The 15746-nt window shown below is 48.1% G+C and overlaps 2 protein-coding genes across 2 annotated transcripts in view; both read left to right on the top strand.

Annotated features, from left to right (window-relative positions):
- Window positions 1–15746, top strand: part of LOC309686254 (lactosylceramide 4-alpha-galactosyltransferase-like) — a 48839-nt gene that overhangs the window by 26343 nt on the left and 6750 nt on the right. The window lies entirely within an intron of this gene.
- Window positions 10120–11660, top strand: LOC309686255 (lactosylceramide 4-alpha-galactosyltransferase-like; the record flags this gene model as incomplete). Its single annotated transcript, XM_082498835.1, has 1 exon — window positions 10120–11660. The coding sequence occupies one exon, from the start codon at window positions 10120–10122 to the stop codon at window positions 11200–11202; it is 1083 nt and encodes a 360-aa protein (XP_082354961.1). The 3' UTR covers window positions 11203–11660.

Raw genomic sequence — 15746 nt, 5'->3', positions numbered from 1 at the left:
CGGGTGATAAAGATTCTTATGGCTGGTGAAGTTTTGGGAGAGACTGGGAGTATGTGAAAATTGCTTTAAGAAACAGAAAACATTTTCAATCCCTGCGTGGCTCAGTGTAATGTTTTTCTTGCTTTCCAATGGCACTTTATTTCAAATGATCTTTGCTGCTGTTGCACATTCCACCGTGATAGGCTGACTGTTCTGGTCCTCTTCACGAAAAGCAATGGCCAAAAAGCAGCTCTTTTACCAGTGTGGGGAAATGCGACAAGTATTGAGAACAATCCTCTCCTGCCACGTCACTGCTTGGAAGTAGAAGTGTCTTTCTCTGCATTACATGTCTGCAACACACCTGAGTAACACATTTAAGATAGCACTGGTGGTAAAAGGGTTGGCAGGCTGTCAGTGCTTAGAGGGTGTTTCCTTGTGGTTTCTTTGTCTCTTACTGTTACATAGGTAAAATAATAAGCAACCCCCAGTAATGCAACTCAAATTTAATTTACACCAAGCCCTGTTCTGTGTGTCCGAATCATACGTTTTATAACTTAATCATTCACTCCAGTAGGTACTTGTATGTGAATTCCAAGAAATGGTCCTGTCATCTTTGCCTGGAGTGTGGTTGTACAACTTCTCTTAATCTTCTGTATTTGCTTGATATGGAAGGGTCCTTGCGTAGAAGTATTTCCATCAAATGCCAGGCTGCACAAAGATGCAGCATACTCAAACACGCAGCTTGTCATGCATTTCTTGTAACTCTCACTTCAGACTGGATAGCAGTGGTACCACAGTGAAACACCGAGTTCTTTACAGGGTGTCTTGCCATTGTTCTGATATGGGAAAATGCTCAACCACTAATGGTATGACACCTTGACGTATGTCTGGATTTCTTTTTCTCTGCCATTCCTTTGCATTTGCTGTTCCTTCACAGTATAGAAAATCCCGCTGCACTTACCGGCTATACATGTGGGCAACTCTGCTCCCAGAGGGAGCCAACCTATTAGGAGTATCATCAGCACATGGATGTGTCTCTGTGGTGTAAGCATGTAATGTCAGCAGAACAAGCCGGTGGCTTTCTAGATGTTGTTTTTTCTTCTTCTTTTAACAACCACTCTTTTTTGTACCAAAAAAAGCCCCTTACCGAAATCGCCTTGTGTTTTATTGTGCAATTGACAGAATTCTGGAGGGCATGATCAGTGGGAATATTTCTTGATTAAAAGATTCCCATCAGAAGCATGCAGACCTAAAGACATTTTGGCTATGTTACTCACTTTAGGCAGGTGAGTTTCTTCACTAAGTTCACAGCACAACTGGATCACCCAGGTCCTCTTCCCATACTAGACACGAAACCTTCTCGCTAGGTGTTGCTTCCACCTGCTTGTTTCTTTCCTGTGTTCAGCAGCTCGCAGCCCATGCTACTCCTTGGTGGTATTAGTAGGCAACAGGATAAACCTTCCACTATCTTTATGCTGGTTTTTCATCACCAGAAAAACACAATGGCAGGAAATTTCTTCTTGGGCTGTAAAGGAATCCAAGTATAACCTTTGTGTGAGGTTGCTGTTAGACTGCATGGTCCAGCTGTGCAACAGGTGATCCTTTTTTCAAGAGGGAAAAATAAAAAAGCAGCGCTTCTGCTTCTGCTCAGCAAACCTGCGCCAGCTCAGCTGTATCGGGAGTCGGGGCTAGAAGAGGAGGGAGGTGTAGAAGACACAGGGTCAAAGGAAGCCATGAGAGCAACTTGGAAGGCTTTTCTGAGGAGGAAGAGAGGAGACCTGAGGGCCTCAGACTGGTACTGTTTGTAGAAGGTGCCTAAGAATAAAAAGTTCCGACTTGGGTTTCCGTATCCTGGCCTCTGGCACAGCTGGCTGTGGCCTTTTGGGTGACCCTATGTTACAAAGTTGTCTGGGCATGATGGGAAGGATGATGGAGGTAAGTCAGCACCAGCATGGTGGCCACAACTGATGAGGGAACAGGAAAAAGGCAGAGCAGTCTCACCTGTGGGCCGGCTGGCTCCTGCAGTCTGCCTGGCCATGGTGGGGCCATGGGAGGGCCGTGGCTGGGCCATGGGAGGGCCATGGCCAGCCAGGGCTGTCATGGAGAGGAGGAGAGTGAGGAGGAAGGGGCTGTGCTGGTGTGGAGCGGGGCAGGGGATGGCATGGAGGGGGCTGGAGGTGCTGGTGGGGAGGGTCAGGACATGATACATGCCCTCTGGAGTTACCTTCCACTGGAGAGGTGCTGCGTTGGGCACTCGTGTTGCAACAGGGGCCCCACCGCCATCTTCCCTTGTAGAGGACAGCTGCTTGCTGCACCCTCCTTGAGCTTTTCTTCCTCCTCGGCTTTCTCTAAATGGCAAAAAATGGGGCTGGGCTGGGCTGGGCAGGCCAGGCCAGGCCAGGCCAGGCCCTCCCTCCTGCTGCTGTCGGAACCACACAGGCCTGGGCGTGTGCCAAGGCAGTGCCCCACCGCTGCACCTGAGGTTGTGGTGCTGCCATGGTGGAACCTTCCAGAGGGCTCTGTGTGGCCACGGGCAGTGTCCCCCCCTTCTGGGCAGTGCCAGGAGAACAGAGTGGATTTGTGGTGGGCTGTGCTGTGTTCCCCCTGTTTCTGAGCTGTGTAGTACTAACCTGTCTCTGGGAGAGGCACCTTGTGTTCCTGTTGGCTTGTGTCCCTCGCTCCTCCTGCCTCCCCAGCCCTTTGCTTGGGTTATTTAGAGCAGCACAGCTGCAGCTGTGTCGACAAGAGCTGTCCTGGTGTATTCTGTTAACATGGCCAAATCCTGTCCATTTGTTGTGATGAAATTTAGGCAGTTTCTGGGGTCGGTGATTAGAGGGTGTTTCCTTGGTGGTTTTTCTAGTGGCTGGTGATTGTCCCCGTGCTCTGAGGCTGAGCAGCTCTTGGCCAGAGATCTCTGGTCTCTCAGGGATCCCTGGCCCCTACCTGCATTATAGGGAAATATGGCACATCATAAAGGCAATTGCAACTCCTACGGATCAACTGTGGGAAATGCCGATTGATTCTGGCTTTATGTTTGATTTTTTTTTTTCTCTTGTATTTTAATCATGTTTGATCTTTTTTCAGCTTGTGGTATTTTCTTGGAAAGGCATTACTCTCCTCTGCAAAGACAGGATCTGTATAGCTGTGCTGGCATCAGTGCTGAGTGAAATGCAGCCTCTCTGCCTTGCAGTAATCCTTATCTCCATAATGTCTTTACAGGAGATGAAGAAAAGAGCTTGCGCACACCAGAATATGTTTTGGATTCTTTTAACAATGAGAGATGGTTGCCTGCAGACCTTTTCTCCAGGTCTTTCCTACCTAGTACCTCATGGGCCCATCAGTTTTCACCTTCTAGTACTACAGAGTATGATCCAAACTGCAGGCAGGCCCAGACCTTTTGGGCAGAGGACTCTATGCACCAGTCCCTTTATGGACAAGATGCTCAGCAGAGTGATTTATTGGCGTGTTGCTTTATGGCCACTTCATTGTGGGATCTGAAGGATCCTACAGCAGTGCTGGAGCAAGTCATCCCTGCTTCATCTGTCCATCTGATGTGATCCTTCCATCCCTCCCTTCGCACATGGTTCCTGAGTTAGTTCAGCAACACCACACTCGATGTACTACTCTCTGGCTGTTTGTGATGCTGGGAATTGCTGCTTCCAGCTGCTCCCCATAGACAGGGGATGGCATAGAAAGAACCTGGTATTGCCAGAGCTGAGCCAAGACGAGAATAAAATCTAGAGTGAGCAGCTCTGAAGTTGAGGACAAGGGCACCAGCTAAGCCTGCATAAACTACATGTCATCCTTCTACTGGGGAAGTGAGGAGCTGAGCTGGCTATGTACTTGGGTTGGCACCTAACAGTTGACATGAAAGGCTAGTCCCATGCTGGACAATGGGAGTTTTGGCTTAGCTCTTGTGCCATTTTTGGAGTGGGATGCTATGATGTCAGATGGGTCATCACCCAAAGGAGGGCTCAGAATGGTTCCTAGGAAATTTTAAAGCCCAGGTGAAAGCTAATGCTCACAACTAGGGATTGGACTTGAACTGCAGAGCTATGGTTTTGATCCATTTCCAGTAACCCCAAGCAGTCCCGTAAGTCCAGAAGGACACAAAAAGAACAAGGCACAGAAAGCTCCAGGGCGAGTCTGAAACTGAGCTCTGCCTTGCTTTCTTACCCTTGGCGTTTTGCGAGGCTGCTGCTAACAGCCAGGTCGCCGGCTGGTGCCAGCTTGTTTCTTTTTCTCTTGAACTCCTGCTGCACGCTTCTGTGCATGCTGTGAGCAGTTGTTTGTCTGTGCCACAGGCACTAACAAGCGCGTTGCTTGGCTCACTCACTCCTGGCAGTGAGTCAGGTGGTGCGTAGCAGACAGCACGATACGCTCTACCTTGCCATGCACTCGTTAAGGTAACGGTACAATTGGTTTTAGGATAAAAGGAGATAGATCTCTTCTCTGGTGGTACGTTAGCCTTGTGACTACTACGAACTGCTTTTACTGGTCAGTCCATCAATCCATAGTGTATCTGTACCGATTCACAATGGCAGTTTACCTGCTGTTTTTCAAAAGCTGCCAAACAATACAGTGCCCCGAGTCCCATATTGACTATTCCCTGCAACAGCTCTCTTGTACATAAGAGTAGTTGGAGAGAACCCCAAGCAGTGAAGCTGAGGAAGTTCTAATTCTTTGTGATTTCAGGTGAGGATGATCAAATAACAAGCTGTTTCCTTGCCCTGCACCTCAGCAGTGGTCTGATAAGAAACCTCAAGTCTAGTAATTCTTCTTCTGGACTTCAGGAGAGCAAACTTTGGCCTCTTCAACTACCTACTTGGAGGAATCCCATGGGTTAAGGCTCTAGAAGGAAGGGGGGTACAAGAGAGGTGGTTAATGTTCAAGTACTACTTCCTCCAAGCTCAAGATCGGTGCATCCCTAGGAGCAAGAAATCAGGAGGCAGGAAGTCTGCATGGATGAGCAAGGAGCTTCTGGATGAACTCAGATGGAAGAAGGAAGCTCACAGAATGTGGAAAAAGGTTCTGGCCACTTGGGAGGAGTATAGGAATATCGACAGAGTATGCAGGGATGCAACAAGGAAGGTTAAGGCCCACTTGGAATTAAACCTGGCAAGGGACATCAAGGACAATAAGAAGGGCTTCTTCAAGTATATCAGTAGTAAAAGAAAGACTAGGGAAAATGTGGGCCTGCTGCTGAATGAAATGGTTTCCCTGGTGATGGAGGGTGCAGAGAAGGCGGAGTTACTGAATGACCTCTTTACTTCAGTCTTTACTGCTAAGGCCGGCCCTCAGGAATCCAAGACCCTGGAGGTAAGAGAGAGCCTGGAGAAAGGAAGACTCTCCCTTGATCGAGGAGGATCAGGTTAGAGATCATTTAGGCAAACCTGACACCCAGAAATCCATGGGCCCTGATGGGATGCACCCATGAGTGCTGAGGGAGCTGTCAGATGTTATTGTGAAGCCACTCTCCATCATCTTTGAAAGATCATGGAGGACAGCAGAGGTGCCTGAAGACTAGAGGAAAGTTAATGTCATGCCAGCCTTCAAAAGGGGCAAGAAGGAGGATCTGGGAAACTGCAGGCCAGTCAGCCTCACCTCCATCCCTGGAAAGGTGATGGAACAGCTCATCCTGGATGTCATCTCTAAGCATGTAGAGGAAAAGAAGATTATTGGGAGTGGTCAACATGGATTCACCAAGCGGAAATCATGCTTGACCAATCTGATAGCCTTCTATGATGGCATGACTGGCTGGGTAGGTGAGCAGAGAGCAGTGGATGTTGTCTACCCCAACTTCAGGAAGGCTTTTGACACTGTCTTACATAACAACCTCATAGGTAAGCTTGGGAAGTACGGGTTAGATGAGTGGACAGTGAGGTGGATTGAGAACTGGCTGAATGGCAGAGCTCAAAGGGTTGTGATCAGTGGCATAGTCCAATTGGAGGCCTGTAACTAGCGGTGTTCCCCAGGAGTCAGTACTGGGTCCAGTCTTGTTCAACATATTCATCAACAACCTGGACAAGGGGACAGAGTGTACCCTCAGCAAGTTTGCTGATGACACAAAACTGGGAGGAGTGGCTGACACACCAGAAGGCTGTGCTGCCATACAGCGAGACCTGGGCAGGCCAGAGTGTTGGGTGGAGAGGAGCCTAATGAAGTTCAATAAGGGCAAGCATAGGGTCCTGCACCGAAGGATGAATAACCCCATGCCCAGGTACAGGTTAGGGGTTTACCTGCTGGAAAGCAGCTATGCAGAGAGAGACCTGTGACTTCTGGTGGACAACAGGATGACCATGAGCCAGCAATGTGCCCTTGTGGTCAAGAAGGCCAATGGTATTCTGGGACGCATTAAAAAGAGCGCAGCGAGCAGGTCGGGGGGGGGTCATCCTCCCCCTCTACTCTGCCCTGTGAGGCTGAATCTGGAGTACTGTGTCCAGTTCTGGGCTCCCCAGTTCAAGAAAGACAGGGAACTACTGGAGAGAGTCCAGCAGAAGGCTACAAAGATGGTCAAGGGACTGGAGCATCTCTCCTACGAGGAAAAGCTGACACCTGTGTCTGTTTAGCTTGGAGAAGAGAAGACTGAGAGGGGATCACATCAATGCTTATAAATATTTAAATGGTGAGTGTCAAGAGGATGGGGCCAGACACTTTTCAGTGGTGTCCAGTGACAGGACAAGGGGAAATGGGCACAAACTGGAACACAGAAAATGCTGTCTCAACATGAGGAAAGCCTTCTTCACTTTGAGGGTGGTAGAGCACTGGAACAGGCTGCCCATAGAGGATGTGGAATCTCCTTTTCTGGAGACATTCAAAACACACCTGTATGCATTCCTATCCAGCCTGCTATAGGTGACCCTGCTTTGGCAAGGGGGTTGAACTAGATGATCTCTGAAGGTCCCTTCCACCCCCTACCATTCAGTGATTCTGAATTCAGTTTAGTCTAGTATTTCTTCTTAGTCCTCCTGTCAGAAATCTTAATTCCTGGGGGAAAGGAGAGCTTGGTGGCACAGCACTGGGCTCAGGGGTACAGTCCCTCCCCTTGGTGCTACAGCTTATTTCTTGCCATTTATTATCACTACTTGAACTGTCACTAAGATCTGGCAATGTCCTGTAAGAGTATCACTCAACAGTGTACCTTTTGTCCTATTAGGAAGGATTTGCCAGCAGTCAGGGACTTCTAAGTACCTGCTGTCACAATTTGAAGAGTAGAGGATTGCGGGAACTGGTTGCTGATGCTTGTTTGGCTTCATATAAGTTGACCTTGTGTACAATTCCTGTTGTACCATCATGTGATCATGTGATCCAATTGGCATCCAGTTTTGGTTGCCTCGATTTCTTTGCTGTCTGTGGTTTTGCTACCAAGGAAAATATCAGTGAAGCACATTTACAGTTATGTAGGGCGGGAAACCCCTTTGCTCACTGCAGGCTGCTCCAGTACCCCTGAGGGGCACCAAGAGTAGATGTGAGCATGTGCTGATCCAGCAGCATCACATTGGTTGATTCTCTTTTGCACAGAGGACTTGCAAGATCTTCCACGTCTCCTCCCTTTGTACTAGCTTTTATCCCTTTTGTGCTTGGAACAAGGGAAGCTTGCTATCATTTAAATGTAAGCCCTTACCTTGTGCAGTAAGGTGTCTCTGTACATTTTACAATTTTTGTTTTGTTTTCTTTACATATTTCCAGCACTGCATTGGTTAGCTAGGCTTTTACATTTAGCAAGCAAGGTTGTGAAAATTATATGCAGTATTTTGCAAATCGTGTCTCGTCAGAAAATATGCATTAGCAGGTTTCGTGCTGTGCTGAAGAAATTCTTGTGGCAGGTGAGTACCTAAGCAGTCCATGTCACGCTCACAGAGGGTCTCAGCCTCTGCCTGTTTCTGCATTGGTATGAGCAGGAAAAGCACTACCTTCCTTTCACTGGAGTATTGAACACATTGTGGAAGAACAGGGGCAGACATGTCCACACTGGCAGAAGGACGAGTGCCCAGGTCCAGGAGTAGCAGCAGTGTCCCCAGTGACATCCTATCCTTGTCACTGGGGATCTAGCCCAGGGATTAGGCCTGGTCATTCATCTAACCCTAACGCAGCTTGCACAAGCAGGTGAGGGACTGCAGGCTTCACTGCCTGTGATGGGAACACAGGTGCCTATACCACAGAGTTTTAAAGGTAGGGGACATAAGCCGACTGTGGCTTCTCGCAAAGCTGGGCAGAGCCAATGCAGCGATAGACTTGAGGAGAGGAGAAAAGTACATGGGCTGACCACCTGGAAAGCATCTTGGCAGAAAAGGAGCTGGCGGTCCTGTGGCCAAGAAGCTGACCAGGAGCCAGCAGTGTGCCCTTTTAGCAAAGGCAGCCAACAGCCTGCTGGATGGCATTATGTAAAGCATTGCCTGCAAGGCCAAGGGAAGCAATCCTTCCCCACTACTCAGTGCTTCTGAGACACATCTGGAGTACTGGCTCTGGGCTCCCCAGGAAAAGCAAGACATGGACGTACTGGAGCTGGTCCAGCAAGGGGCCACTAAGATGGGAAAGGGACTGGAGCATGTGATGTAGGAAGAGAGGCTGAGAGAGCTCCGACCATTTCTCTTGGGGAAGAGCAGCCTCGGGGAGCATCAGAGACAAGGGGGAACTCTATCATAAAATGAGGGACACCTGACTTTGGCAAAGCATTCAATGAAGTATCTGGCATAAGAGGGATTTACTCATCCTAAATGGGTGAGTAAATTAACTGTTTGAAAGAGTGTGTGTTTAGAGGAGCATTCAGACCTGAAGTCTTGGGGTGGGAGGAGGCAGCTCTATGAAACTCTCAGCTCAGTTCTCGTGGCCGTCACCCAAACAACGTGAGCAAACGAGTAGAAAACAGTAAAATGGTTTCCTGCCACAGTATAAAGCTTAAAGTGTACCAACAAGGGTTTTCCTTTTCCTTGTTTGTTTTTTTTTTTTTTCCTTTTTTTCCTGCTTCATTTCTGATTAGATGGGTTCTTAACAGCACAGCCGCATGACCCATCAGTTACATGACCCTTCTTTCAGCCAATGTGTTAGCTGAATGTATGGTGTCACATCCTCCCTGATTTGCATGTTATTGCCATGTGTTCAGACTCCACCTTTCACCTTTTCATTTCACCAAAAGGAAGCGCCAGAACATAGACTTATAGGCACTCTCAGAGATACCAACCTCTTGAAAATCTTGTCCAGCTGAGCAGTGACTTCTGTGGTGTCTTGAAAGCAGGGGCAGGTGAGTAGTATTTGCAGTTTGTGTGAGTGGGACTTGCAGTTTCAGAGGAAGGTAGAGAGCCAGATTTCCTGTGTCTGTTACGTGGGAGAAAGAACTCTGTCCCCTCAAGCCTGTCCCTGCTTTCTCTTCTGCAGTTTACCAAGCTAAAAATGATTTACAGGATTCAACAGGCTGTGGTGTGGAGGGAGGAGGAAATAGGTATGTAGAAAGCAGAGTGGTTTTTTTTGCACTGCCTGTATCACCCACAGCGCATGCTGGCATTTCTCTGTAGGAGAAGAAAATGTTGTGGGGATCCTGAGCTGATGATGGTGAATCGAGTGCCTCTGTTCTGTCCCCCAAAGCCCCAGTGCCTAGTGGAGAGTGGTGGCTCTGTGCCATTGCGTTTGGAAACTTCCCAGTGCGGCTGACAAGTCATTTTCTGGCTACATGGCGAGTTTACTATGTGACCCTTTTGCAGAAACCAGGGGTGAATGACAAATGGCGTTGTGCCAGCTGGATTCTCTGTCCTGTTCCCTGTCTGTTTGGTTACAGATTAAAGCTTCTGGTGTTTCCTGAAGCTCTCTGTTCTGGAGCCTGGGGATTTGGATTTGGAGATGGAGCAGAGGGAGGCAGGAGAAATGCCGCAATCCTGCTTGCGGCTTCCTCCTCATTTGTGCATTGACCTGAAGGCCCTGTGACAATACAGAGAAGCGAGGAGACTGTTGCAGAAGTGACCCAAAGGCATAATTTAAGCCTGCTGCCCTGAGGTGAAGGAAGGAGAGTTCTGTTCTGCCGTGCCACTGTCCCAAGGCTCGTGGTCTGCTGCTTTGCCTGTCAGTGTCTTTTTTTTCTTTCCTTCCCTTCAGATCACAACGGTTCTCTTGGGAAAGCAGCCTCTGACAGGAGCGCAACTGCCCAAGATGTCCAGCTGCCTGCCAAAACTGACCACAGCAGTGCTGAGTCACAGACTTAGGGCTCTGTTTATACTCATGGTTTCACTTGTGTTCTTTGCCTCTGTCATGTTCTATTGGAGAATCACAGAGGACGCTGAGGACCAGCTCTACAGCTTGCCTGTAGAAATCAGGTGCGAAGACTTTTTACCTTCTTCTCCCCGCGCCATTGTTGGTCGGCCCCCTCTTCCACCAGGGGATGTGTTTTTTGTGGAGACCTCAGAGCGAACTAAACCAAATTACCTGTTCACATGCTCCGTGGAGTCAGCGGCCCGCGCGCATCCTGGGACAAGGGTTGTGGTGCTCATGAAAGGTTTGGCAAAAGGGAATGCCTCATTACCCAACCACTGGGCATTTTCATTGCTGAGCTGCTTCCCCAATGTGGAAATCCAGCCCCTAGACTTGCCAGAGCTTTTCTCAGGGACGCCTCTGGCAAAGTGGTACTTGCAGCCTCATCATCGTTGGGAGCCTTATTTCTTACCTGTCTTGTCTGATGCCTGCAGAATTACCATCATGTGGAAATTTGGTGGCATCTACTTGGACACAGACTTCATTGTGCTTAAGAACTTAAAGAACCTCACTAATGCCCTCGGTATTGAGTCTCATAATCTACTGAATGGGGCCTTTCTGTCCTTTAAGCCCAAGCATGAGTTCATGAAGCTTTGCATGCAGGACTTTGTGGATAACTACAATGGCTGGATATGGGCGCACCAGGGCCCACAGCTCCTAACACGTGTCTTCAAGAGGTGGTGCTCAGTCAGTAATATTGAGAACAACATGAACTGCAAAGGAGTGCGTGCTCTTTCCCAGGAAGCCGTATATCCTATTCACTGGGAGGACTGGAAAAAGTTATTTGAACCAATCAGCTCCTCAGAACTTCACAAGATCCTTAAGGACACCTACGCGGTGCACGTATGGAACAAACTGAGCCATGGGACAAAGCTAGAGATCACATCCCAAGCTTTCCTGTCTCAGCTGTATTCTCAGTTCTGCCCTGCCACATATGCAAAGATGAAGAAAGACTCTGAAGAGCAGTCCAGGCCTGCAATGTGACCTGTGAGCCCTTGGCTGCAGGGAAGTTCCCCAACCTGAAGGAACCTGAGTGCCTTTCACCTTCCACAGAGTTGGTTTCTGGCCTAGGAGCAGGTATTCTGTGTGACAGCTCAGTGATTTGCTAGCATTTCCAATATGTGCCTCAGATCCCACGTGCTTCAAATATACACCAGAACCTGAATTTGGACTCTCTTGTTGTCCTTCAGTAGCCCTTGATGCTGCAGGGAACGCTGAACCTGTTCATCGGCGCCCATCAGTTGCTGCTCTGTTGCTGTTCCCTCAATTGCTCCTCCTGTGTATCAGGCCTGAAAAGCCTCTCGTGTAGTTTCAACAACTGTAGGAACCCTTCGCTTGCTCCCTGTAATGTTTCTAGGTATGTAAATAAATGGCAGCCAGTGGTATAGGACACGGTTTATTGGAGCTCAGGCCCAAATTTCCCGCGTGATAAAGATTCTTACGGCTGGTGAAGTTTTGGGAGAGACTGGGAGTATGTGAAAATTGCTTTAAGAAACAGAAAACATTTTCAGTCCCTGCGTGGCTCAGTGTAATGTTTTTCTTGCTTTTCAATGGCACTTTATTTCAAATGATCTTTGCTGCTGTTGCACATTCCACCGTGATAGGCTGACTGTTCTGGTCCTCTTCGCGAAAAGCAATGGCCAAAAAGCAGCTCTTTTACCAGTGTGGGGAAATGCGACAAGTATTGAGAACACCGAGTTCTTTACAGGGTGTCTTGCCATTGTTCTGATATGGGAAAATGCTCAACCACTAATGGTATGACACCTTGACGTATGTCTGGATTTCTTTTTCTCTGCCATTCCTTTGCATTTGCTGTTCCTTCACAGTATAGAAAATCCCGCTGCACTTACCGGCTATACATGTGGGCAACTCTGCTCCCAGAGGGAGCCAACCTATTAGGAGTATCATCAGCACATGGATGTGTCTCTGTGGTGTAAGCATGTAATGTCAGCAGAACAAGCCGGTGGCTTTCTAGATGTTGTTTTTTCTTCTTCTTTTAACAACCACTCTTTTTTGTACCAAAAAAAGCCCCTTACCGAAATCGCCTTGTGTTTTATTGTGCAATTGACAGAATTCTGGAGGGCATGATCAGTGGGAATATTTCTTGATTAAAAGATTCCCATCAGAAGCATGCAGACCTAAAGACATTTTGGCTATGTTACTCACTTTAGGCAGGTGAGTTTCTTCACTAAGTTCACAGCACAACTGGATCACCCAGGTCCTCTTCCCATACTAGACACGAAACCTTCTCGCTAGGTGTTGCTTCCACCTGCTTGTTTCTTTCCTGTGTTCAGCAGCTCGCAGCCCATGCTACTCCTTGGTGGTATTAGTAGGCAACAGGATAAACCTTCCACTATCTTTATGCTGGTTTTTCATCACCAGAAAAACACAATGGCAGGAAATTTCTTCTTGGGCTGTAAAGGAATACAAGTATAACCTTTGTGAGAGGTTGCTGTTAGACTGCATGGTCCAGCTGTGCAACAGGTGATCCTTTTTTCAAGAGGGAAATATAAAAAAGCAGCGCTTCTGCTTCTGCTCAGCAAACCTGCGCCAGCTCAGCTGTATCAGGAGTCGGGGCTAGAAGAGGAGGGAGGTGTAGAAAACACAGGGTCAAAGGAAGCCATGAGAGCAACTTGGAAGGCTTTTCTGAGGAGGAAGAGAGGAGACCTGAGGGCTTCAGACTGGTACTGTTTGTAGAAGGTGCCTAAGAATAAAAAGTTCCGACTTGGGTTTCCGTATCCTGGCCTCTGGCACAGCTGGCTGTGGCCTTTTGGGTGACCCTATGTTACAAAGTTGTCTGGGCATGATGGGAAGGATGATGGAGGTAAGTCAGCACCAGCATGGTGGCCACAACTGATGAGGGAACAGGAAAAAGGCAGAGCAATCTCACCTGTGGGCCGGCTGGCTCCTGCAGCCTGCCTGGCCATGGTGGGGCCATGGGAGGGCCGTGGCTGGGCCATGGGAGGGCCATGGCCAGCCAGGGCTGTCATGGAGAGGAGGAGAGCGAGGAGGAAGGGGCTGTGCTGGTGTGGAGCGGGCAGGGGATGGCATGGAGGGGGCTGGAGGTGCTGGTGGGGAGGGTCAGGATGTGATACCTGCCCTTAAAAGCTCATGCTAATACTCACAACTAGGGATTGGACTTGAACTGCAGAGCTATGGTTTTGATCCATTTCCAGTAACCCCAAGCAGTCCCGTAAGTCCAGAAGGACACAAAAAGAACAAGGCACAGAAAGCTCCAGGGCGAGTCTGAAACTGAGCTCTGCCTTGCTTTCTTACCCTTGGCGTTTTGCGAGGCTGCTGCTAACAGCCAGGTCGCCGGCTGGTGCCAGCTTGTTTCTTTTTCTCTTGAACTCCTGCTGCACGCTTCTGTGCATGCTGTGAGCAGTTGTTTGTCTGTGCCACAGGCACTAACAAGCGCGTTGCTTGGCTCACTCACTCCTGGCAGTGAGTCAGGTGGTGCGTAGCAGACAGCACGATACGCTCTACCTTGCCATGCACTCGTTAAGGTAACGGTACAATTGGTTTTAGGATAAAAGGAGATAGATCTCTTCTCTGGTGGTACGTTAGCCTTGTGACTACTACGAACTGCTTTTACTGGTCAGTCCATCAATCCATAGTGTATCTGTACCGATTCACAATGGCAGTTTACCTGCTGTTTTTCAAAAGCTGCCAAACAATACAGTGCCCCGAGTCCCATATTGACTATTCCCTGCAACAGCTCTCTTGTACATAAGAGTAGTTGGAGAGAACCCCAAGCAGTGAAGCTGAGGAAGTTCTAATTCTTTGTGATTTCAGGTGAGGATGATCAAATAACAAGCTGTTTCCTTGCCCTGCACCTCAGCAGTGGTCTGATAAGAAACCTCAAGTCTAGTAATTCTTCTTAGTCCTCCTGTCAGAAGTCTTAATTCCTGGGGGAAAGGAGAGCTTGGAAGCACAGCACTGGGCTCTGGGCTACAGTCCCCCCCCTTGGTGGCTCAATATCTTTGATAGTGAGCCTTCTCTGCACTGGGTATGGGTGTCGGGCAGCCATCAGTGGGGTTCAGAGTCATCTTAGTGGCAATACTTCTATCTAAACTTGGTCTTTTCTTGCTGCTAAGGTTGGCTCAGGGCTTAGTGCTGGCATGCGCTGTTCTGGTGAACCACTGCACCATCTCTGAGCTTGCTCAGCAAGGAACTTCCATGGTGGCTGCAGCTAACAGCACTGGTAATGTTAGAAGAACGCCTCTCTGTTATGAATTCATATGCCACCATTCTCAAATTGGACAGTCACTGGGTGCAAGCTAATCCTGTCAGAGGATTACTGTCTGAGAAAACAACAGCTCCTGCCAGTGGTTTTTCGCAATTGATAAAGCTATTGAGCAAGCTCCCTTAACTGAAATTGAGCATGCCTGGTTTTTGGGAAGCTGTTACAGCTCTATCTTAATTCATTCCACAAATTTCCTTCTCTGTCCAAGTGCAATAGCATTACTGACCATTTTCCAATAATCTTAGACTACCGCTTATTGTATTGAGGGAGACTGAAGCTGAATTGAAGCTTAATGATGTTGCCATGACTGGCTATGTGATGTTCTGTTTGTGGCCATAACTCACGGCCTTCATTGGTTCTCTCTGTTGCAAATAACAGACAGAGTCTGTATAATGTGGTTTTGTTTTGTTTTGTTTTGTTTTTCTGGATAACTCCAGTGAGATGCCATCACATCTATGGCCACATTCTGCACAGTGATTTGGGAATCAAGAGCTATAAAAACTGCCATATCGTTTCTCCCGACATTCTGTTTATTTTTTTGTAGAAACTGGCTGGTATCCTCTGGCCCTGTGCTGTGGCTTGCTTTTAAGACTTCTTACCCCATGGAGTGTCTATCCAGCATTGCATTAGAGCTATACTGGGCCCCTCCAGCTAAGACAGTTGTTTATTCCGGTTATACTAAGGTTTAGGCCTGGAGGTTTGAGACCTTCTGCAGATGTCAGAATATGAGAATTACATGGTTCTAATGTAATTACATAAAAGCAATTCTAATTGCTTTCAGTGTGAACTGAGAGCGTAACGGTTCATTCTCTGACATTGCTAAATGCAGGCCCTTAAAGAATTGCTACAGCTTATTTCTTGCCATTTATTATCACTACTTGAACTGTCACTAAGATCTGGCGATGTCCTGTAAGAGTATCACTCAACAGTGTACCTTTTGTCCTATTAGGAAGAATTTGCCAGCAGTCAGGGACTTCTAAGTACCTGCTGTCACAATTTGAAGAGTAGAGGATTGCGGGAACTGGTTGCTGATGCTTGTTTGGCTTCATATAAGTTGACCTTGTGTACAATTCCTGTTGTACCATCATGTGATCCAATTGGCATCCAGTTTTGGTTGCCTCGATTTCTTTGCTGTCTGTGGTTTTGCTACCAAGGAAAATATCAGTGAAGCACATTTACAGTTACGTAGGGCGGGAAACCCCTTTGCTCACTGCAGACTGCTCCAGTACCCCTGAGGGGCACCAAGAGTAGATGTGAGCATGTGCTGATCCAGCAGCATCAC

This window comes from Vanellus vanellus (assembly GCF_965231255.1).
Source record: "Vanellus vanellus genome assembly, chromosome: 1".
In the NCBI taxonomy this organism is placed as follows: Eukaryota; Metazoa; Chordata; class Aves; order Charadriiformes; family Charadriidae; genus Vanellus; species Vanellus vanellus.
The sequence above is the reverse complement of the archived record's forward strand: the minus strand, read 5'-3'. Positions and strand labels throughout refer to the sequence as shown.